We start from the raw sequence: 23,246 nt of genomic DNA on the forward strand, positions 1-23,246 counted from the left end.
ACTAGTACTCTGCAGGCAGGACATCTAGAGAGACACAGTCCTGTTAACAACTAGTACTCTGCAGGCAGGACATCTAGAGAGACACAGTCCTGTTAACAACTAGTACTCTGCAGGCAGGACATCTAGAGAGACACAGTCCTGTTAACAACTAGTACTCTGCAGGCAGGACATCTAGAGAGACACAGTCCTGTTAACAACTAGTACTCTGCAGGCAACACATCTAGAGAGACACAGTCCTGTTAACAACTAGTACTCTGCAGGCAACACATCTAGAGAGACACAGTCCTGTTAACAACTAGTACTCTGCAGGCAACACATCTAGAGAGACACAGTCCTGTTAACAACTAGTACTCTGCAGGCAGGACATCTAGAGAGACACAGTCCTGTTAACAACTAGTACTCTGCAGGCAGGACATCTAGAGAGACACAGTCCTGTTAACAACTAGTACTCTGCAGGCAGGACATCTAGAGAGACACAGTCCTGTTAACAACTAGTACTCTGCAGGCAGGACACCTAGAGAGACACAGTCCTGTTTAACAACTAGTACTCTGCAGGCAGGACATCTAGAGAGACACAGTCCTGTTAACAACTAGTACTCTGCAGGCAGGACATCTAGAGAGACACAGTCCTGTTAACAACTAGTACTCTGCAGGCAGGACATCTAGAGACACAGTCCTGTTAACAACTAGTACTCTGCAGGCAGGACATCTAGAGAGACACAGTCCTGTTAACAACTAGTACTCTGCAGGCAGGACATCTAGAGAGACACAGTCCTGTTAACAACTAGTACTCTGCAGGCAACACATCTAGAGAGACACAGTCCTGTTAACAACTAGTACTCTGCAGGCAGGACATCTAGAGAGACACAGTCCTGTTAACAACTAGTACTCTGCAGACAGGACATCTAGAGAGACACAGTCCTGTTAACAACTAGTACTCTGCAGGCAGGACACCTAGAGAGACACAGTCCTGTTAAAAACTAGTACTCTGCAGGCAGGACATCTAGAGAGACAAAGTCCTGTTAACAACTAGTACTCTGCAGGCAGGACATCTAGAGAGACACAGTCCTGTTAACAACTAGTACTCTGCAGGCAGGACATCTAGAGAGACACAGTCCTGTTAACAACTAGTACTCTGCAGGCAGGACATCTAGAGAGACACAGTCCTGTTAACAACTAGTACTCTGCAGGCAGGCAGGACATCTAGAGAGACACAGTCCTGTTAACAACTAGTACTCTGCAGGCAGGACATCTAGAGAGACACAGTCCTGTTAACAACTAGTACTCTGCAGGCAGGCAGGACATCTAGAGAGACACAGTCCTGTTAACAACTAGTACTCTGCAGGCAGGCAGGACATCTAGAGAGACACAGTCCTGTTAACAACTAGTACTCTGCAGGCAGGCAGGACATCTAGAGAGACACAGTCCTGTTAACAACTAGTACTCTGCAGGCAGGCAGGACATCTAGAGAGACACAGTCCTGTTAACAACTAGTACTCTGCAGGCAGGACATCTAGAGAGACACAGTCCTGTTAACAACTAGTACTCAGCAGGCAGGACATCTAGAGAGACACAGTCCTGTTAACAACTAGTACTCTGCAGGCAGGACATCTAGAGAGACACAGTCCTGTTAACAACTAGTACTCTGCAGGCAGGACACCTAGAGAGACACAGTCCTGTTAACAACTAGTACTCTGCAGGCAGGACATCTAGAGAGACACAGTCCTGTTAACAACTAGTACTCTGCAGGCAGGACATCTAAAGAGACACAGTCCTGTTAACAACTAGTACTCTGCAGGCAGGACATCTAGAGAGACACAGTCCTGTTAACAACGAGTACTCAGCAGGCAGGACATCTAGAGAGACACAGTCCTGTTAACAACTAGTACTCTGCAGGCAGGCAGGACATCTAGAGAGACACAGTCCTGTTAACAACTAGTACTCTGCAGGCAGGACATCTAGAGAGACACAGTCCTGTTAACAACTAGTACTCTGCAGGCAGGACATCTAGAGAGACACAGTCCTGTTAACAACTAGTACTCTGCAGGCAGGACATCTAGAGAGACACAGTCCTGTTAACAACTAGTACTCTGCAGGCAACACATCTAGAGAGACACAGTCCTGTTAACAACTAGTACTCTGCAGGCAACACATCTAGAGAGACACAGTCCTGTTAACAACTAGTACTCTGCAGGCAACACATCTAGAGAGACACAGTCCTGTTAACAACTAGTACTCTGCAGGCAACACATCTAGAGAGACACAGTCCTGTTAACAACTAGTACTCTGCAGGCAGGACATCTAGAGAGACACAGTCCTGTTAACAACTAGTACTCTGCAGGCAGGACATCTAGAGAGACACAGTCCTGTTAACAACTAGTACTCTGCAGGCAGGACATCTAGAGAGACACAGTCCTGTTAACAACTAGTACTCTGCAGGCAGGACACCTAGAGAGACACAGTCCTGTTTAACAACTAGTACTCTGCAGGCAGGACATCTAGAGAGACACAGTCCTGTTAACAACTAGTACTCTGCAGGCAGGACATCTAGAGAGACACAGTCCTGTTAACAACTAGTACTCTGCAGGCAGGACATCTAGAGAGACACAGTCCTGTTAACAACTAGTACTCTGCAGGCAGGACATCTAGAGAGACACAGTCCTGTTAACAACTAGTACTCTGCAGGCAGGACATCTAGAGAGACACAGTCCTGTTAACAACTAGTACTCTGCAGGCAACACATCTAGAGAGACACAGTCCTGTTAACAACTAGTACTCTGCAGGCAGGACATCTAGAGAGACACAGTCCTGTTAACAACTAGTACTCTGCAGACAGGACATCTAGAGAGACACAGTCCTGTTAACAACTAGTACTCTGCAGGCAGGACACCTAGAGAGACACAGTCCTGTTAACAACTAGTACTCTGCAGGCAGGACATCTAGAGAGACAAAGTCCTGTTAACAACTAGTACTCTGCAGGCAGGACATCTAGAGAGACACAGTCCTGTTAACAACTAGTACTCTGCAGGCAGGACATCTAGAGAGACACAGTCCTGTTAACAACTAGTACTCTGCAGGCAGGACATCTAGAGAGACACAGTCCTGTTAACAACTAGTACTCTGCAGGCAGGCAGGACATCTAGAGAGACACAGTCCTGTTAACAACTAGTACTCTGCAGGCAGGACATCTAGAGAGACACAGTCCTGTTAACAACTAGTACTCTGCAGGCAGGCAGGACATCTAGAGAGACACAGTCCTGTTAACAACTAGTACTCTGCAGGCAGGCAGGACATCTAGAGAGACACAGTCCTGTTAACAACTAGTACTCTGCAGGCAGGCAGGACATCTAGAGAGACACAGTCCTGTTAACAACTAGTACTCTGCAGGCAGGCAGGACATCTAGAGAGACACAGTCCTGTTAACAACTAGTACTCTGCAGGCAGGACATCTAGAGAGACACAGTCCTGATAACAACTAGTACTCAGCAGGCAGGACATCTAGAGAGACACAGTCCTGTTAACAACTAGTACTCTGCAGGCAGGACATCTAGAGAGACACAGTCCTGTTAACAACTAGTACTCTGCAGGCAGGACACCTAGAGAGACACAGTCCTGTTAACAACTAGTACTCTGCAGGCAGGACATCTAGAGAGACACAGTCCTGTTAACAACTAGTACTCTGCAGGCAGGACATCTAGAGAGACACAGTCCTGTTAACAACTAGTACTCTGTAGGCAGGACATCTAGAGAGACACAGTCCTGTTAACAACTAGTACTCTGCAGGCAGGACATCTAGAGAGACACAGTCCTGTTAACAACTAGTACTCTGCAGGCAAGACACCTAGAGAGACACAGTCCTGTTAACAACTAGTACTCTGCAGGCAGGACATCTAGAGAGACACAGTCCTGTTAACAACTAGTACTCTGCAGGCAGGCAGGACACCTAGAGAGACACAGTCCTGTTAACAACTAGTACTCTGCAGGCAGGACATCTAGAGAGACACAGTCCTGTTAACAACTAGTACTCTGCAGGCAGGCAGGACATCTAGAGAGACACAGTCCTGTTAACAACTAGTACTCTGCAGGCAGGACACCTAGAGAGACACAGTCCTGTTAACAACTAGTACTCTGCAGGCAGGACATCTAGAGAGACACAGTCCTGTTAACAACTAGTACTCTGCAGGCAGGACATCTAGAGAGACACAGTCCTGTTAACAACGAGTACTCTGTAGGCAGGACATCTAGAGAGACACAGTCCTGTTAACAACTAGTACTCAGCAGGCAGGACATCTAAAGAGACACCGTCCTGTTAACAACCAGTACTCTGCAGGCAGGACATCTAGAGAGACACAGTCCTGTTAACAACGAGTACTCAGCAGGCAGGACATCTAGAGAGACACAGTCCTGTTAACAACTAGTACTCTGCAGGCAGGCAGGACATCTAGAGAGACACAGTCCTGTTAACAACTAGTACTCTGCAGGCAGGACATCTAGAGAGACACAGTCCTGTTAACAACTAGTACTCTGCAGGCAGGACATCTAGAGAGACACAGTCCTGTTGACAACTAGTACTCTGCAGGCAGGACATCTAGAGAGACACAGTCCTGTTAACAACTAGTGCTCTGCAGGCAGGACATCTAGAGAGACACAGTCCTGTTAACAACTAGTACTCTGCAGGCAGGCAGGACATCTAGAGAGACACAGTCCTGTTAACAACTAGTACTCTGCAGGCAGGACATCTAGAGAGACACAGTCCTGTTAACAACTAGTACTCTGCAGGCAGGACATCTAGAGAGACACAGTCCTGTTAACAACTAGTACTCTGCAGGCAGGCAGGACATCTAGAGAGACACAGTCCTGTTAACAACTAGTACTCTGCAGGCAGGACACCTAGAGAGACACAGTCCTGTTAACAACTAGTACTCTGCAGGCAGGACATCTAGAGAGACACAGTCCTGTTAACAACTAGTACTCTGCAGGCAGGACATCTAGAGAGACACAGTCCTGTTAACAACGAGTACTCTGTAGGCAGGACATCTAGAGAGACACAGTCCTGTTAACAACTAGTACTCTGCAGGCAGGCAGGACACCTAGAGAGACACAGTCCTGTTAACAACTAGTACTCTGCAGGCAGGACATCTAGAGAGACACAGTCCTGTTAACAACTAGTACTCTGCAGGCAGGCAGGACATCTAGAGAGACACAGTCCTGTTAACAACTAGTACTCTGCAGGCAGGACACCTAGAGAGACACAGTCCTGTTAACAACTAGTACTCTGCAGGCAGGACATCTAGAGAGACACAGTCCTGTTAACAACGAGTACTCTGTAGGCAGGACATCTAGAGAGACACAGTCCTGTTAACAACTAGTACTCAGCAGGCAGGACATCTAAAGAGACACCGTCCTGTTAACAACCAGTACTCTGCAGGCAGGACATCTAGAGAGACACAGTCCTGTTAACAACTAGTACTCTGCAGGCAGGCAGGACATCTAGAGAGACACAGTCCTGTTAACAACTAGTACTCTGCAGGCAGGACATCTAGAGAGACACAGTCCTGTTAACAACTAGTACTCTGCAGGCAGGACATCTAGAGAGACACAGTCCTGTTGACAACTAGTACTCTGCAGGCAGGACATCTAGAGAGACACAGTCCTGTTAACAACTAGTGCTCAGCAGGCAGGACATCTAGAGAGACACAGTCCTGTTAACAACTAGTACTCTGCAGGCAGGCAGGACATCTAGAGAGACACAGTCCTGTTAACAACTAGTACTCTGCAGGCAGGACATCTAGAGAGACACAGTCCTGTTAACAACTAGTACTCTGCAGGCAGGACATCTAGAGAGACACAGTCCTGTTGACAACTAGTACTCTGCAGGCAGGACATCTAGAGAGACACAGTCCTGTTAACAACTAGTGCTCTGCAGGCAGGACATCTAGAGAGACACAGTCCTGTTAACAACTAGTACTCTGCAGGCAGGCAGGACATCTAGAGAGACACAGTCCTGTTAACAACTAGTACTCTGCAGGCAGGACATCTAGAGAGACACAGTCCTGTTAACAACTAGTACTCTGCAGGCAGGACATCTAGAGAGACACAGTCCTGTTAACAACTAGTACTCTGCAGGCAGGCAGGACATCTAGAGAGACACAGTCCTGTTAACAACTAGTACTCTGCAGGCAGGACACCTAGAGAGACACAGTCCTGTTAACAACTAGTACTCTGCAGGCAGGACATCTAGAGAGACACAGTCCTGTTAACAACTAGTACTCTGCAGGCAGGACATCTAGAGAGACACAGTCCTGTTAACAACGAGTACTCTGTAGGCAGGACATCTAGAGAGACACAGTCCTGTTAACAACTAGTACTCTGTAGGCAGGACATCTAGAGAGACATAGTCCTGTTAACAACTAGTACTCTGTAGGCAGGACATCTAGAGAGACACAGTCCTGTTAACAACTAGTACTCAGCAGGTAGGACATCTAAAGAGACACCGTCCTGTTAACAACTAGTACTCTGCAGGCAGGACATCTAGAGAGACACAGTCCTGTTAACAACGAGTACTCAGCAGGCAGGACATCTAGAGAGACACAGTCCTGTTAACAACGAGTACTCAGCAGGCAGGACATCTAGAGAGACACAGTCCTGTTAACAACTAGTACTCTGCAGGCAGGACATCTAGAGAGACAAAGTCCTGTTAACAACTAGTACTCTGCAGGCAGGCAGGACATCTAGAGAGACACAGTCCTGTTAACAACTAGTACTCTGCAGGCAGGCAGGACATCTAGAGAGACACAGTCCTGTTAACAACTAGTACTCTGCAGGCAGGACATCTAGAGAGACACAGTCCTGTTAACAACTAGTACTCTGCAGGCAGGACATCTAGAGAGACACAGTCCTGTTAACAACTAGTACTGCAGGCAGAGTACTAAGGTGGTAGTGTGTACGGCCCAGTACATCACTGGGGCCAAGCTTCCTGCCATCCAGGACCACTATACCAGGCGGTGCCAGAGGAAGGCCCTAAGAATTGTCAAAGACTCCAGCCACCACAAGTCATAGACTGTTCTCTCTGCTACCGCACGGCAAGCGGTACCGGAGCGCCAAGTCTGGGTCCAAGAGGCTTCTAAACAGCTTCTACCCCCAAACCATAAGACTCCTGAACAGCTAATCAAATGGCTACCCAGACCCCTCTTTTACCCTGCTGCTACTCTCTGTTTATTATCTATGCATTAGCACTTTACCTCTACCTACATGTACATACTACCTCAATTACCTTGACTAACCGGTGTCCCCCTGTACAAAGCCTCCCTACTGTTATTTTACTGCTGCTCTTTAATTATTTTTTACTTAACATTAATTTTTATTAAACCTGCATTGTTGGTAAAGGGCTTGTAAAGTCAGCATTTCACTGTAAAGGTGAAAACCCGGTTGTATGTGGCGCATGTGACAAATACCATTTGATTTGATTTGCAAATATCAGGGTGTCTTTGGTACCTGCAGTTTGACAGGCTCTGGGAGTTTCATCTGGAGCAGTCCTTTAGGCACCTTCCCCGTCCTCTCCTCTCCTCCAGGCCCCTCCCCTCCTCTTCCTCCCTTAGTGACATCACTCTCGGGCCTGTCCGCGGGCATGTCCGCGGGCGTGTCCCCTCCCTCTGAGAACACGCTGGGTTCTATCAGCTGTAGAATGTTCTTCAGGTCTCCGTTATGGAACACTCCCATGATCAGTAAGGTATAGAACAACTTAATGAGAGGAACGAACAGGAACTCGGTGCTGCCCCCTATAGGATCTCTGACGTGTAGACTCCCCTCGCTCACCGCCTCCGTCAGCATCTCTATGGTCTTGGTCTTCAGGACGTCCAGGGGGAACTCTGGGCTGAACTGGAAGCAGTCGGCTCCGCTGCAGATGAAGGAGGGGGAGGAGAAGTGCATTCTGGGGCGGAGAGAGGTGCTCAGGCCGATCCCTGGCAGGCCGTGCTTCTTGGTCTCGTCGGGGAACAGAGTGATGGACTTGGTCTCGTCCGTCATGGGGACGATGTATTCATTGTTCATCATGAGTCGCGCCGTTGCATAGGTACTGAGGATAGAAGAAATCGCTTTATTGTCCATTTGGTTAGAACAGGAATGAATCCTCTGCCTTTTTTTACCCCACACTATGAGAAGAACCCCTGGACGTAGAGCATGTTGTGGTAGTTAAGTGCCTTGCTCAAGGGCACAATGGTAGATCTGACACCAGCAGCCCACCTTAAGCCAGTTCAGTCTCCATTTTTTCTAATTTCTAATGCGATTAGCATGAGGTTGAGCTAACGTAGGCTAATGCGATTAGCATGAGGTTGAGCTAACGTAGGCTAATGCGATTAGCATGAGGTTGAGCTAACGTAGGCTAATGCGATTAGCATGAGGTTGAGCTAACGTAGGCTAATGCGATTAGCATGAGGTTGAGCTAACGTAAGCTAATGCGATTAGCATGAGGTTGTAAGTAACAATAAAATTTCCCAGGACATAGACATATCTGATATGGGTAGAAAGATTAAATTCTTGTTAATCTAACTGCACTGTCCAATTTACAGTAGCTATTAGTGAAAGAATACCATGCTATTGTTTGAGGAGAGGTGCACAGTTATGAACTTGAAAAGTTATTAATAAACCAATTAGGCACATTTGGGCAGTCTTGACACAACATTTTGAACATAAATATAATGGTTCATTGGATCAGTCTAAAACTTTGCACATACATTGCTGCCATCTAGTGGCCAAAATCTAAATTGTGCCTGGGCTGGAATAATACATTATGGCCTTTCTCTTGCATTCCAGAGATGATGGTACAAAAACAAGAGAACGGTTGTTGTTTTCTTTGTATTGTGTTCTACCAGATCTAATGTGTTATGTTCTCTTACATTCATTTCACATTTCCAAAAACTTCTAAGTGTTTCCTTTCAAACGGTTCCAAGAATGTGCATATCCGTGCTTCAGGTCCTGAGCTACAGGCAGTTAGATATGGGTATGTCATTTTAGGCAAAAACTGAAAAACTAGCGACATTCCGGTTCCTGGCCCAACTCTCTAACCTGTGGGCTACCTACCTGAGGTGAATGTCTATGAGCAGGTCGTAGCTACCTACCTGAGGTGGATGTCTATGAGCAGGTCGTAGCTACCTACCTGAGGTGGATGTCTATGAGCAGGTCGTAGCTACCTACCTGAGGTGGATGTCTATAAGCAGGTCGTAGCTACCTACCTGAGGTGGATGTCTATGAGCAGGTCGTAGCTACCTACCTGAGGTGGATGTCTATGAGCAGGTCGTAGCTACCTACCTGAGGTGGATGTCTATGAGCAGGTCGTAGCTACCTACCTGAGGTGGATGTCTATGAGCAGGTCGTAGTATCCAGTCCTGAGGAGACCAGGCATGTACTTGTTCTCTATGGCGTAGAGCAGCTGTGCCTCGTCGGCGTGGGAGCAGAGGGCGTGGGCCACACGGTTGTTCCCCAGAGCGCACACAGCAGAGTACAACCTCAGAGTATGGTAGTGGAACTTCAACAGATCCTTCTGCTCAGTCAACTCCAGGATATCAACTGACCTGGGGAGGAGGAGGAGGAGGAGGAGGAGGAGGGAGGAGGGGGAGGGAGGAAGAGGAGGAGAGGGGAGGAGGACGAAGAGGGGAAGAAAGATGACAAGGGGAGGAGGAAGAGGAGGAAGATGACAAGGGGGAGGAGTAGGAAGAGGAGGAAAAGGAGGAGGAAGATGAGGAGGAGGAAGAGTAGGGGAGGAGGGATGACAAGGGGGAGGTGGAGGAGGAAGAGGAGAAGGAGGAGGAGGAAGAGGGGGAAAGGTAGAGGAGGAGGAGGAGGATAGGTAGAGGAGGAGGAGGGGGAGAGGGGAGGAGAAGGGGAGAGGGGAGGCGGTAGAGGAGGAGGGGGAAGAGGAGGGGGAGAGGAGGAGGGGAAGAGGAGGGGGAGAGGAGGAGGAGGTAGAGGGGAGATGTAGAGGAGGAGGAGGGGGGAGAGGTAGAGGAGGAGGAGGAAGAGGGGGAAAGGTAGAGGAGGAGGAGGAGGATAGGTAGAGGAGGAGGAGGGGGAGAGGGGAGGAGAAGGGGGAGAGGGAGGCGGTAGAGGAGGAGGGGGGAAGTGGAGCGGTAGAGGAGGAGGGGGAAGAGGAGGGGGAGAGGAGGAGGAGGTAGAGGGGGAGATGTAGAGGAGGAGGAGGGGGAGAGGTAGAGGAGGAGGAGGAGGATAGGTAGAGGAGGAGGAGGGGGAGAGGGGAGGAGAAGGGGGAGCGGTAGAGGAGGAGGGGAAGAGGAGGGGGGAGAGGTAGAGGAGGAGGAGGTAGAGGGGGAGATGTAGAGGAGGAGGAGGGGGAGAGGTAGAGGAGGAGGAGGAAGAGAGGTAGAGGAGGAGGAGAGGGGGAGAGGTAGAGGAGGAGGAGAGGTAGAGGAGGAGGAGGGGGAGGAGGAGAGAGGTAGAGGAAGAGGGGGAGGGGGAGAGGTAGAGGAGGAGGAGGGGGAGGAGGAGGGGGAGGACGAGGAGGGGGAGGAGGAGGGGGAGGTGGAGGAGGGGGAGGAGGAAAGAGGTAGAGGAGGAGGAGGAGGGGGAGGAGGAAAGAGGTAGAGGAGGAGGGGGAGGAGGAAAGAGGTAGAGGAGGAGGAGGAGGGGAGGAGGAAAGAGGTAGAGGAGGAGGAGGAGGGGGAGGAGGAAAGAGGTAGAGGAGGAGGGGGAGCGGTAGAGGAGGAGGAGAGGTAGAGGAGGGGGAGGAAGAGGGGTCGGTAGAGGAGGAGGAGGAAAAGGAGGAGGGGGACACAGAAGGTTAATAAACTGACAAACAGCTTAGTGAGGAACTTCCTGATTGCAACAACATTTTATTGCTTCTCATACATTACATTCTGCTATCGTTCACCTTCTCTGCTATCTTTCCCCTTCTCTGCTATCGTTCACCTTCTCTGCTATCGTTCACCTTTTCTGTTATCGTTCCCCTTCTCTGCTATGGTTCGCATTCTCTGTTATCGTTCCCCTTCTTTGCTATCATTCCCCTTTTCTGCTATCGTTCCCCTTTTCTCATATCGTTCCCCTTTTCTGCAATCGTTCCCCTTTTCTGCTATCGTTCCCCTTTTCTGCTATCGTTCCCCTTCTCTGCTATCGTTCACCTTCTCTGCTATCGTTCCCCTTCTTTGCTATCGTTCCCCTTTTCTGCTATCGTTCCCCTTTTCTGCTATTGTTCACCTTCTCTGCTATGGTTCGACTTCTCTGCTATCGTTCATCTCTGCTATCGTTCACCTTCTCTGCTATCGTTCACCTTCTTTGCTATCATTCCCCTTCTTTGCTATCGTTCACCTTCTCTGCTATCGTTCACCTTCTCTGCTATCATTCGTCTTCTCTGCTATCGGTCACCTTCTCTGCTATCGTTCCCCTTTTCTGCTATCGTTCCCCTTCTCTGCTATCGTTCACCTTCTTTGCTATCATTCCCCTTCTTTGCTATCGTTCACCTTCTCTGCTATCGTTCACCTTCTCTGCTATCGTTCGTCTTCTCTGCTATCGTTCACCTTCTCTGCTATCGGTCACCTTCTCTGCTATCGTTCCACTTTTCTGCTATCGTTCACCTTTTCTGCTATCGTTCCCCTTTTCTGCTATCGTTTCCCTTTTCTGCTATCATTCACCTTCTCTGCTATCGTTCACCTTCTCTGCTATCGTTCACCTTTTCTGTTATCGTTCCCCTTCTCTGCTATGGTTCGCATTCTCTGCTATCGTTCGCCTTCTCTGCTATGGTTTCCCTTTTCTGCTATCGTTCCCCTTTTCTGCTATCGTTCACCTTCTCTGCTATCGTTCACCTTCTCTGCTATCATTCGTCTTCTCTGCTATCGGTCACCTTCTCTGCTATCGTTCCCCTTTTCTGCTATCGTTCCCCTTCTCTGCTATCGTTCCCCTTGTCTGCTATTGTTCCCATTCTCTGCTATCGTTCCCCTTCTCTGCTATCGTTCACCTTCTCTGCTATCGTTCCCCTGTTCTGCTATTGTTCACCTTCTCTGCTATCGTTCCCCTTTTCTGTTATCGTTCCCCTTTTCTGCTATCGTTCGCCTTCTCTGCTATCATTCACCTTCTCTGCTATCGTTCCCCTGTTCTGCTATTGTTCACCTTCTCTGCTATCATTCCCCTTTTCTGTTATCGTTCCCCTTCTCTGCTATCGTTCGCCTTCTCTGCTATCATTCACCTTCTCTGCTATCGTTCCCCTTCTCTGCTATCGTTCCCCTTGTCTGCTATCGTTCCCATTCTCTGCTATCGCTCCCTTCTCTGCTATCGCTCACCTTCTCTGCTATCGTTCACCTTCTCTGCTATCGTTCACCTTTTCTGCTATCGTTCACCTTTTCTGCTATCGTTCCCCTTCTCTGCTATCGTTCCCCTTCTCTGCTATCGTTCCCCTTCTCTGCTATCGTTCCCCTTCTCTACTATCGTTCACCTTTTCTGCTATCGTTCACCTTTTCTGCTATCGTTCACCTTCTCTGCTATCGTTCACCTTTTCTGCTATCGTTCACCTTCTTTGCTATCGTTCCCCTTTTATGCTATCGTTCTCCTTTTCTGCTATCGTTCGCCCTTCTCTACTAATGTTCACCTTCTCTGCTATCGTTCACCTTCTCTGCTATCGTTCCCCTTTTCTGCTATCGTTCGCCCTTCTCTACTAATGTTCACCTTCTCTGCTATCGTTCACCTTCTCTGCTATCGTTCCCCTTTTCTGCTATCGTTCCCCTTTTCTGCTATCGTTCACATTCTCTGCTATCGTTCCCCTTCTCTGCTATCGTTCACCTTCTCTGCTATCGTTCCCCTTTTCTGCTATCGTTCCACTTTTCTGCTATCGTTCACATTCTCTGCTATCGTTCCCCTTCTCTGCTATCATTCACCTTTTCTGCTGTCGTTCCCCTTCTCTGCTATCGTTCCCCTTCTCTGCTATCGTTCACCTTCTCTGCTATCGTTCACCTTCTCTGCTATCGTTCACCTTCTCTGCTATCGTTCCCCTTCTCTGCTATCGTTCGTCTTCTCTGCTATCGTTCACCTTCTCTGCTATCGTTCACCTTCTCTGCTATCGTTCCCCTTCTCTGCTATCGTTCCCCTTTTCTGCTATCGTTCCCCTTCTCTGCTATCGTTAACCTTTTCTGCTATCGTTCACCTTTTCTGCTATCATTCCCCTTTTCTGCTATCGTTCCCCTTCTCTGCTATCGTTCCCCTTTTCTGCTATCGTTCACCTTTCGAATAAGACATTTAAAAATCTATAGGTAGTTACATTTTTGACAGATATTGTTGTACTATATATAAAGCCCTCCCTCACTCCTGCCGAGTGGGACAGGGCAGGGCCATCACCTGTTCTCCTCAGGTATATGCAGGGACATGAACTGGAGCGGTTCAGAGCAGGTGACCAGCCAGCCATGGCGGTCGTTGACCCGGGACACGTCCACCTTGAGGAAGTGGTTGGGTACCCTGCTCCACAGCACAGGGGTCAGGAACTGGACATGCAGCCTGGGAGGACACTGGGGACAGGAGTTCCTCCTCTCACTCTTAAACAGTCCCGCTGACAGGGGCATGACGTTCTAGTAACATAGAAACAGACAGGTTTAGGGTTAGGTTCTGGGAGGGGACAGGAGTTCCTCCTCTCACTCTTAAACAGTCCCGGGGACAGGGGCATGACGTTCTAGTAACATAGAAACAGACAGGTTTAGGGTTAGGTTCTGGGAGGGGACAGGAGTTCCTCCTCTCACTCTTAAACAGTCCCACTGACAGGGGCATGATGTTCTAGTAACATAGAAACAGACAGGTTTAGGGTTAGGTTCTGGGAGGGGACAGGAGTTCCTCCTCTCACTCTTAAACAGTCCCACTGACAGGGGCATGACGTTCTAGTAACATAGAAACAGACAGTTTTAGGGTTAGGTTCTGGGAGGGGACAGGAGTTCCTCCTCTCACTCTTAAACAGTCCCGGGGACAGGGGCATGACGTTCTAGTAACATAGAAACAGACAGGTTTAGGGTTAGGTTCTGGGAGGGGACAGGAGTTCCTCCTCTCACTCTTAAACAGTCCCGGGGACAGGGGCATGACGTTCTAGTAACATAGAAACAGACAGGGTTAGGGTTATGTTCTGGGAGGGGACAGGAGTTCCTCCTCTCACTCTTAAACAGTCCCGGGGACAGGGGCATGACGTTCTAGTAACATAGAAACAGACAGGGTTAGGGTTAGGTTCTGGGAGGGGACAGGAGTTCCTCCTCTCACTCTTAAACAGTCCCGGGGACAGGGGCATGACGTTCTAGTAACATAGAAACAGACAGGGTTAGGGTTAGGTTCTGGGAGGGGACAGGAGTTCCTCCTCTCACTCTTAAACAGTCCCGGGGACAGGGGCATGATATTCTGATGGAGAAAGAAATGGAGGGTTGTGGGTTAGGGACATAATTCACTTCATCACTCTTTCAAAGGTCAAACTACGGCTTTACAAAACTGTACTTCCGACAAAAAGTGGTGATCTATTTTTTTTGCGTGACATTTAAAAAAAAAAATCAAACATATAAATAAATACTTGGATTGAAACATACAACAGGCTTTACAGTCCTGGATCTACTGTAGAGGTCAGAGTCCTGGAGCTACTGTAGAGGTCAGAGTCCTGGAGCTACTGTAGAGGTCAGAGTCCTGGAGCTACTGTAGAGGTCAGAGTCCTGGAGCTACTGTAGAGGTCAGAGTCCTGGAGCTACTGTAGAGGTCAGAGTCCTGGAGCTACTGTAGAGGTCAGAGTCCTGGAGCTACTGTAGAGGTCAGAGTCCTGGAGCTACTGTAGAGGTCAGAGTCCTGGAGCTACTGTAGAGGTCAGAGTCCTGGAGCTACTGTAGAGGTCAGAGTCCTGGAGCTACTGTAGAGGTCAGAGTCCTGGATCTACTGTAGAGGTCAGAGTCCTGGAGATACTGTAGAGGTCAGAGTCCTGGAGCTACTGTAGAGGTCAGAGTCCTGGATCTACTGTAGAGGTCAGAGTCCTGGAGCTACTGTAGAGGTCAGAGTCCTGGAGCTACTGTAGAGGTCAGAGTCCTGGAGCTACTGTAGAGGTCAGAGTCCTGGAGATACTGTAGAGGTCAGAGTCCTGGAGCTACTGTAGAGGTCAGAGCCCTGGAGCTACTGTAGAGGTCAGAGTCCTGGAGCTACTGTAGAGGTCAGTGTCCTGGAGCTACTGTAGAGGTCAGAGTCCTGGAGCTACTGTAGAGGTCAGAGTCCTGGAGCTACTGTAGAGGTCAGAGTCCTGGAGCTACTGTAGAGGTCAGTGTCCTGGAGCTACTGTAGAGGTCAGAGTCCTGGAGCTACTGTAGAGGTCAGAGTCCTGGAGCTACTGTAGAGGTCAGAGTCCTGGAGCTACTGTAGAGGTCAGAGTCCTGGAGCTACTGTAGAGATCAGAGTCCTGGAGCTACTGTAGATATCAGAGTCCTGGAGCTACTGTAGAGATCAGAGTCCTGGAGCTACTGTAGAGATCAGAGTCCTGGAGCTACTGTAGAGGTCAGAGTCCTGGAGCTACTGTAGAGATCAGAGTCCTGGAGCTACTGTAGATATCAGAGTCCTGGAGCTACTGTAGAGATCAGAGTCCTGGAGCTACTGTAGAGATCAGAGTCCTGGAGCTACTGTAGAGATCAGAGTCCTGGAGCTACCGTAGATATCAGAGTCCTGGAGATACCGTAGAGATCAGAGTCCTGGAGCTACTGTAGAGGTCAGAGTCCTGGAGCTACTGTAGAGGTCAGAGCCCTGGATCTACTGTAGAGATCAGAGTCCTGGAGCTACTGTAGAGGTCAGAGTCCTGGAGCTACTGTAGAGATCAGAGTCCTGGAGCTACTGTAGATATCAGAGTCCTGGAGCTACTGTAGAGATCAGAGTCCTGGAGCTACTGTAGAGATCAGAGTCCTGGAGCTACTGTAGAGATCAGAGTCCTGGAGCTACCGTAGATATCAGAGTCCTGGAGATACCGTAGAGATCAGAGTCCTGGAGCTACTGTAGAGGTCAGAGTCCTGGAGCTACTGTAGAGGTCAGAGCCCTGGATCTACTGTAGAGGTCAGAGTCCTGGAGCTACTGTAGAGGTCAGAGTCCGGGAGCTACTGTAGAGGTCATAGTCCTGGAGCTACTGTAGAGGTCAGAGTCCTGGAGCTACTGTAGAGATCAGAGTCCTGGAGCTACGGTAGAGGTCAGAGCCCTGGAGCTACTGTAGAGGTCAGAGCCCTGGAGCTACTGTAGAGGTCAGAGTCCTGGAGATACTGTAGAGGTCAGAGTCATGGAGCTACTGTAGAGGTCAGAGTCCTGGAGCTACTGTAGAGGTCAGAGTCCTGGAGATACTGTAGAGGTCAGAGTCCTGGAGATACTGTAGAGGTCAGAGTCCTGGAGCTACTGTAGAGATCAGAGTCCTGGAGCTACTGTAGAGATCAGAGTCCTGGAGCTACTGTAGAGGTCAGAGTCCTAGAGCTACTGTAGAGGTCAGAGTCCTGGAGCTACTGTAGAGATCAGAGTCCTGGAGCTACTGTAGAGGTCAGAGTCCAGGAGCTACTGTAGAGATCAGAGTCCTGGAGCTACTGTAGAGATCAGAGTCCTGGAGCTACCATAGATATCAGAGTCCTGGAGATACCGTAGAGATCAGAGTCCTGGAGCTACTGTAGAGGTCAGAGTCCTGGAGCTACTGTAGAGGTCAGAGTCCTGGAGATACTGTAGAGGTCAGAGTCCTGGAGATACTGTAGAGGTCAGAGTCCTGGAGCTACTGTAGAGATCAGAGTCCTGGAGCTACTGTAGAGGTCAGAGTCCTGGAGCTACTGTAGAGGTCAGAGTCCTGGAGCTACTGTAGAGATCAGAGTCCTGGAGCTACTGTAGAGGTCAGAGTCCTGGAGCTACTGTAGAGATCAGAGTCCTGGAGCTACTGTAGAGATCAGAGTCCTGGAGCTACTGTAGAGATCAGAGTCCTGGAGCTACTGTAGAGATCAGAGTCCTGGAGCTACTGTAGAGATCAGAGTCCTGGAGCTACTGTAGAGATCAGAGTCCTGGAGCTACTGTAGAGATCAGAGTCCTGGAGCTACCGTAGATATCAGAGTCCTGGAGATACCGTAGAGATCAGAGTCCTGGAGCTACTGTAGAGGTCAGAGTCCTGGAGCTACTGTAGAGGTCAGAGCCCTGGATCTACTGTAGAGGTCAGAGTCCTGGAGCTACTGTAGAGGTCAGAGTCCGGGAGCTACTGTAGAGGTCAGAGTCCTGGAGCTACTGTAGAGATCAGAGTCCTGGAGCTACGGTAGAGGTCAGAGCCCTGGAGCTACTGTAGAGGTCAGAGCCCTGGAGCTACTGTAGAGGTCAGAGTCCTGGAGCTACTGTAGAGGTCAGAGTCCTGGAGCTACTGTAGAGGTCAGAGTCCTGGATCTACTGTAGAGGTCAGAGTCCTGGAGCTACTGTAGAGGTCAGAGTCCTGGAGCTACTGTAGAGGTCAGAGTCCTGGAGCTGCTGTAGAGGTCAGAGTCCTGGAGCTACTGTAGAGGTCAGAGTCCTGGAGCTACTGTAGAGGTCAGAGTCCTGGAGCTACTGTAGAGGTCAGAGTCCTGGAGCTACTGTAGAGGTCAGAGTCCTGGATCTACTGTAGAGGTCAGAGTCCTGGATCTACTGTAGAGGTCAGAGTCCTGGAGCTACTGTAGAGGTCAGAGTCCTGGAGCTACTGTAGAGGTCAGAGTCCTGGAGCTACTGTAGAGGTCAGAGTCCTGGAGCTACTGTAGAGGTCAGAGTCCTGGAGCTACTGTAGAGGTCAGAGCCCTGGATCTACTGTAGAGGTCAGAGTCCCACAGAGACAGGAGCTTTGTGGGTGACGTCCCCTTAGTGTGTGGTTTTAAGAAGAACCTGATCTGATGCAGAGACAGGTACGTGAAGTACACAGAGGTCTCATCAGTGGTGCAACGACCAAAGAAAGCCATTCAGAGGCCTACAGAGAGAGACAAACCTCATAACCTTCCACAACCAGTGGAGAGAGACTGCTCCACGTTGACTTTTCCCAGGCAGCCCATATCTGAGCCCTATTTGTGGCCCCCCGCTCTCCATCCTGTCAGTACAGAGCTGTATAGTGTGTCCTGTTCCTCCCTCCCGCTCACCTTAATACGTCCTAGTTCAAACTGAAAGATGCTGGGGCTGGTGGCCTGAGCGAACACAGCAGGGAACAACTTGGTACTGGGCTCCACCTGCAGAGAGAGAACACAGAGACACAGCTATTAAAACACAGGATATGGACACATCACATCCTGTTCCCTATATAGTACACTACTGTTAACCAGAGCCCTATTCCCTATATAGAACACTACTGTTGACCAGGGCCCTATTCCCTATATAGAACACTACTGTTGACCAGAGCCCTATTCCCTATATAGAACACTACTGTTGACCAGAGCCCTATTCCCTATATAGAACACTACTGTTGACCAGGGCCCTATTCCCTATATAGAAGACTACTGTTGACCAGAGCCCTATTCCCTATATAGAACACTACTTTAGACCAGAGCCCTATTCCCTATATAGAACACTACTGTTGACCAGAGCCCTATTCCCTATATAGAACACTACTTTAGACCAGAACCCTATTCTCTATATAGAACACTACTGTTGACCAGAGCCCTATTCCCTATATAGAACACTACTGTTGACCAGAGCCCTATTCCCTATATAGAACACTACTGTTAACCAGAGCCCTATTCCCTATATAGTACACTACTGTTGACCAGGGCCCAATGTCAGAATAATAGTAGAGAGAACAATTTATTTCAGATTTGATTTCTTTCATCACATCCCCAGTGGGTCAGAAGTATACATGCATGTTTCGGGTAGCCTTCCACAAGCTTCCCACAATAAGTTGGGAGAATTTTTGCCCATTCCTCTTGACAGAGCTGGTGTCTGAGCTGAGTCAGGTTTGTAAGGCCTCCTTGCTCGCACACGCTGTTTCAGTGCTGCCCACACATTTTCTATAGGATTGAGGTCAGGGTTTTGTGATGGCCACTCCAATACAGTGACTCTGTTGTCCTTAAGCCATTTTTCCACAACTTTGGGAGTATGCTTGGGGTCATTGTCCATTTGGAAGACCCATTTGCAGCAAAGCTTTAACTTCCTGACTGATGTCTTGAGATGTTGCTTCAATATATCCACATAATTTTCCTACCTCATGATGCCATCTATTTTGTGAAGTGCACCAGTCCCTCTTGCATTAAAGCACCCCCACAACATGATGCTCCCACCCGCGTGCTTCACGGTTGGGATGGTGTTCTTCAGCTTGCAAGCATCCCCCTTTTTCTTCCAGACATAACGATGGTCGTTATGGCCAAACAGTTATATTTCTGTTTCATCAGACCAGAGTACATTTCTCCAAAAAGTACAATCTTTGTCCCCATGTGCAGTTGCAAAACGTAGTCTGGCTTTTTATAGGACTCATTTTACTGTGGATATAGATACTTTTGTACCTGTTTCCACCAGCATCTTCACAAGGTCATTTTTCTGTTGTTCTGGGATTGATTTGCACTTTCGCACCAAAGTACGTTCATATCTTGGAGACAGAATGCGTCTCCTCCCTGAGTGGTATGACGACTGCGTGGTCCCATGGTGTTTATACTTGCGTACTATTGTTTGTGCAGATGAACGTGGTACCTTCAGACGTTTGGAAATTGCTCCCAAGGATGAACCAGACTTGGAGGTCTACAGTATTTTTTCTGAGTTCTTGGCTGATTTCTTTTGATTTTCCTATGATGTCAAGCAAAGAGGCACTGAGTTTGAAGGTAGACCTTGAAATACATCCACAGTACACCTCCGATTGACTTAAATGATGTCAATTAGCTTATCAGAAGCTTCTAAAGCCATGACATCGTCTTCTGGAATTGTCCAAGCTGTTTAAAGGCACAGTCAACTTAGTGTATGTAAACTTCTGACCCCCTGGAATTGTGATTTCTATTTTTTATTTTTTTTATTATTTAAATATTTAACCAGGCAAGTCAGTTAAGAACATTCTTATTTTCAATGACGGCCTGGGAACAGTGGTTTAACTGCCTGTTCAGGGGCAGAACGACAGATTTGTACCTTGTCAGATCGGGGGTTTGAACTCGCAACCTTCTGGTTACTAGTCCAACGCTCTAATCACTAGGCTACCCTGCCGCCCCATTATAAGTGAAATAATCTGTCTGTAAACAATTGTTGGAAAAATGACTTGTACCAAAGTAGATGTCCTAACCGACTTGCCAAAACTATAGTTTGTTAACAAGAAATTTGTGAAGTGGTTGAAAATCAAGTTTTAATAACTCCAACAAGTGTATGTAAACTCAACATTGTCAACACGTATCTGTACAGTCGTGGCCAAAAGTTTTGAGAATGACACAAATAAACATTTTCTCAAAGTCTGCTGCCTCAGTTTGTATGATGGCAATGTTCATATACTCCAGAATGTTATGAAGAGTGATCAGATGAATTGCAATTAATTGCAAAGTCCCTCTTTGCCATGCAAATGAACTGAATCCCCCCAAAACATTTCCACTGCATTTCAGCCCTGCCACAAAAGGACCAGCTGACATCATGTCAGTGATTCTCTCGTTAACACAGGTATGAGTTCTGACGAGGACAAGGCTAGAGATCACTCTGTCAAGCTGATTGAGTTCAAATAACAGACTGGAAGCTACAAAAGGAGGGGGGTGCTTGGAATCATTGCTCTTCCTCTGTCAACCATGGGTACCTGCAAGGAAACACGTGCCGTCATCATTGCTTTGCACAGAAAAGGCCTTCACAGGCAAGGATATTGCTGCCAGTAAGATTTCACCCATTTATCAGATCACCAAGAACTTAAAGGAGAGCGGTTAAATTGTTGTGAAGAAGGCTTCAGGGCGCCCAAGAAAGCCCCAGGACCGTCTCCTAAAGTTGATTCAGCTGCGGGATCGGGGCACCACCAGTACAGAGCTTGCTCAGTAATGGCAGCAGGCAGGTGTGAGTGCATCTGCACGCACAGTGATGCAAAGACTTTTGGAGGATGGCTTGGTGTCAAGAAGGGCAGCAAAGAAGACGCCTCTTCTCTCCAGGAAAAACATCAGGGACAGACTGATATTCTGCAAAAAGTACAGAGATTGAACTGCTGAGGACTTGGGTAAAGTCGTTTTCTCTGATGAACCCCCATTCCGATTGTTTGGGGCATCTGGAAAAAAGCTTGTCCGGAGAAGACAAGGTGAGCGCTACCATCAGTCCTGTGTCATGCCAACAGTAAAGCATCCTGAGACCATTCATGTGTGGGGTTGCTTCTCAGCCAAGGGAGTGGGCTCACTCACAATTTTGCCCAAGAACACAGCCATGAATAAAGAATGGTACCAACACATCCTCCGAGAGCAACTTCTCCCAACCATCCAGGAACAGTTTGGTGACAAACAATGCCTTTTCCAGCATGATGGAGCACCTTGCCATAAGGCAAAAGTGATAACTAAGTGGCTCGGGGAACAAAACATAGATATTTTGGGTCCATGGCCAGGAAACTCCCCAGACCTTAATCTCATTGAGAACTTGTGGTCAATCCTCAAGAGGCGGGTGGACAAACAAAAACCCACAAATTCTGACAAACTCCAAACATTGATTATGCAAGAATGGGCTGCCATCAGTCGGGATGTGGCCCAGAAGTTAATTGACAGCATGCCAGGGCGGATTGCAGAGGTCTTGAAAAAGAAGGGTCAACACTGCAAATATTGACTCTTTTCATCAACTTCATGTAAATGTCAATAAAAGCCTTTGACACTTATGAAATGCTTGTAATTATACTTCAGTGTTCCATAGTAACATCTGACAAAAATATCTAAAGACACTGAAGCAGAAAACTTTGTGAAAATTATATTTGTGTCATTCTCAAAACATTTGGCTACGACTTACAGTCATGGTCCACATTGTCAGCAAGGAGTGTCTGCTAAATGACTCACTGACTGTAAGTGACTCTGAATCAGACCGTCTGCTAAATGACTCACTGACTGTAAGTGACTCTGAATCAGACCGTCTGCTAAATGACTCACTGACTGTAAGTGACTCTGGATCAGAGTGTCTACTAAATGACTCACTGACTGTAAGTGACTCTGAATCAGACCGTCTGCTAAATGACTCACTGACTGTAAGTGACTCTGAATCAGACCGTCTGCTAAATGACTCACTGACTGTAAGTGACTCTGGATCAGAGTGTCTACTAAATGACTCACTGACTGTAAGTGACTCTGAATCAGACCGTCTGCTAAATGACTCACTGACTGTAAGTGACTCTGGATCAGAGCGTCTGCTAAATGACTCACTGACTGTAAGTGACTCTGGATCAGTGTCTACTAAATGACTCACTGACTGTAAGTGACTCTGAATCAGACCGTCTGCTAAATGACTCACTGACTGTAAGTGACTCTGGATCAGAGCGTCTGCTAAATGACTCACTGACTGTAAGTAACTCTGAATCAGACCGTCTGCTAAATGACTCACTGACTGTAAGTGACTCTGGATCAGAGCGTCTGCTAAATGACTCACTGACTGTAAGTGACTCTGGATCAGAGCGTCTACTAAATGACTCACTGACTGTAAGTGACTCTGAATCAGACCGTCTGCTAAATGACTCACTGACTGTAAGTGACTCTGGATCAGAGCGTCTGCTAAATGACTCACTGACTGTAAGTGACTCTGGATCAGTGTCTACTAAATGACTCACTGACTGTAAGTGACTCTGAATCAGACCGTCTGCTAAATGACTCACTGACTGTAAGTGACTCTGGATCAGAGCGTCTGCTAAATGACTCACTGACTGTAAGTAACTCTGAATCAGACCGTCTGCTAAATGACTCACTGACTGTAAGTGACTCTGGATCAGAGCGTCTGCTAAATGACTCACTGACTGTAAGTGACTCTGGATCAGAGCGTCTACTAAATGACTCACTGACTGTAAGTGACTCTGGATCAGAGCGTCTGCTAAATGACTCACTGACTGTAAGTGACTGACTCAGAGCGTCTGCTAAATGACTCACTGACTGTAAGTGACTCTGGATCAGACCGTCTGCTAAATGACTCACTGACTGTAAGTGACTCTGGATCAGACCGTCTGCTAAATGACTCACTGACTGTAAGTGACTCTGTATCAGACCGTCTGCTAAATGACTCACTGACTGTAAGTGACTGACTCAGAGCGTCTGCTAAATGACTCACTGACTGTAAGTGACTCTGGATCAGAGCGTCTGCTAAATGACTCACTGACTGTAAGAGACTCTGGATCAGAC

The 23,246-nt window shown here is 48.1% G+C and overlaps 1 protein-coding gene across 1 annotated transcript in view; it reads right to left on the minus strand.

The window, feature by feature from the left end:
- LOC135573567 (ryanodine receptor 2-like) overlaps positions 1-23,246 on the minus strand; it is a 64,316-nt gene that overhangs the window by 33,887 nt on the left and 7,183 nt on the right. The window contains exons 4-7 of the mRNA XM_065022827.1: positions 18,096-18,182; positions 13,333-13,559; positions 9,345-9,569; positions 7,495-8,074 (exon numbers count right to left, since the gene is read on the minus strand). Coding sequence (XP_064878899.1) covers positions 7,495-8,074; positions 9,345-9,569; positions 13,333-13,559; positions 18,096-18,182 — 1,119 coding nt within the window. The remainder of the gene's footprint in view (positions 1-7,494; positions 8,075-9,344; positions 9,570-13,332; positions 13,560-18,095; positions 18,183-23,246) is intronic.

Source organism: Oncorhynchus nerka, linkage group LG10 (genome assembly GCF_034236695.1).
Source record: "Oncorhynchus nerka isolate Pitt River linkage group LG10, Oner_Uvic_2.0, whole genome shotgun sequence".
NCBI classification, from domain to species: Eukaryota; Metazoa; Chordata; class Actinopteri; order Salmoniformes; family Salmonidae; genus Oncorhynchus; species Oncorhynchus nerka.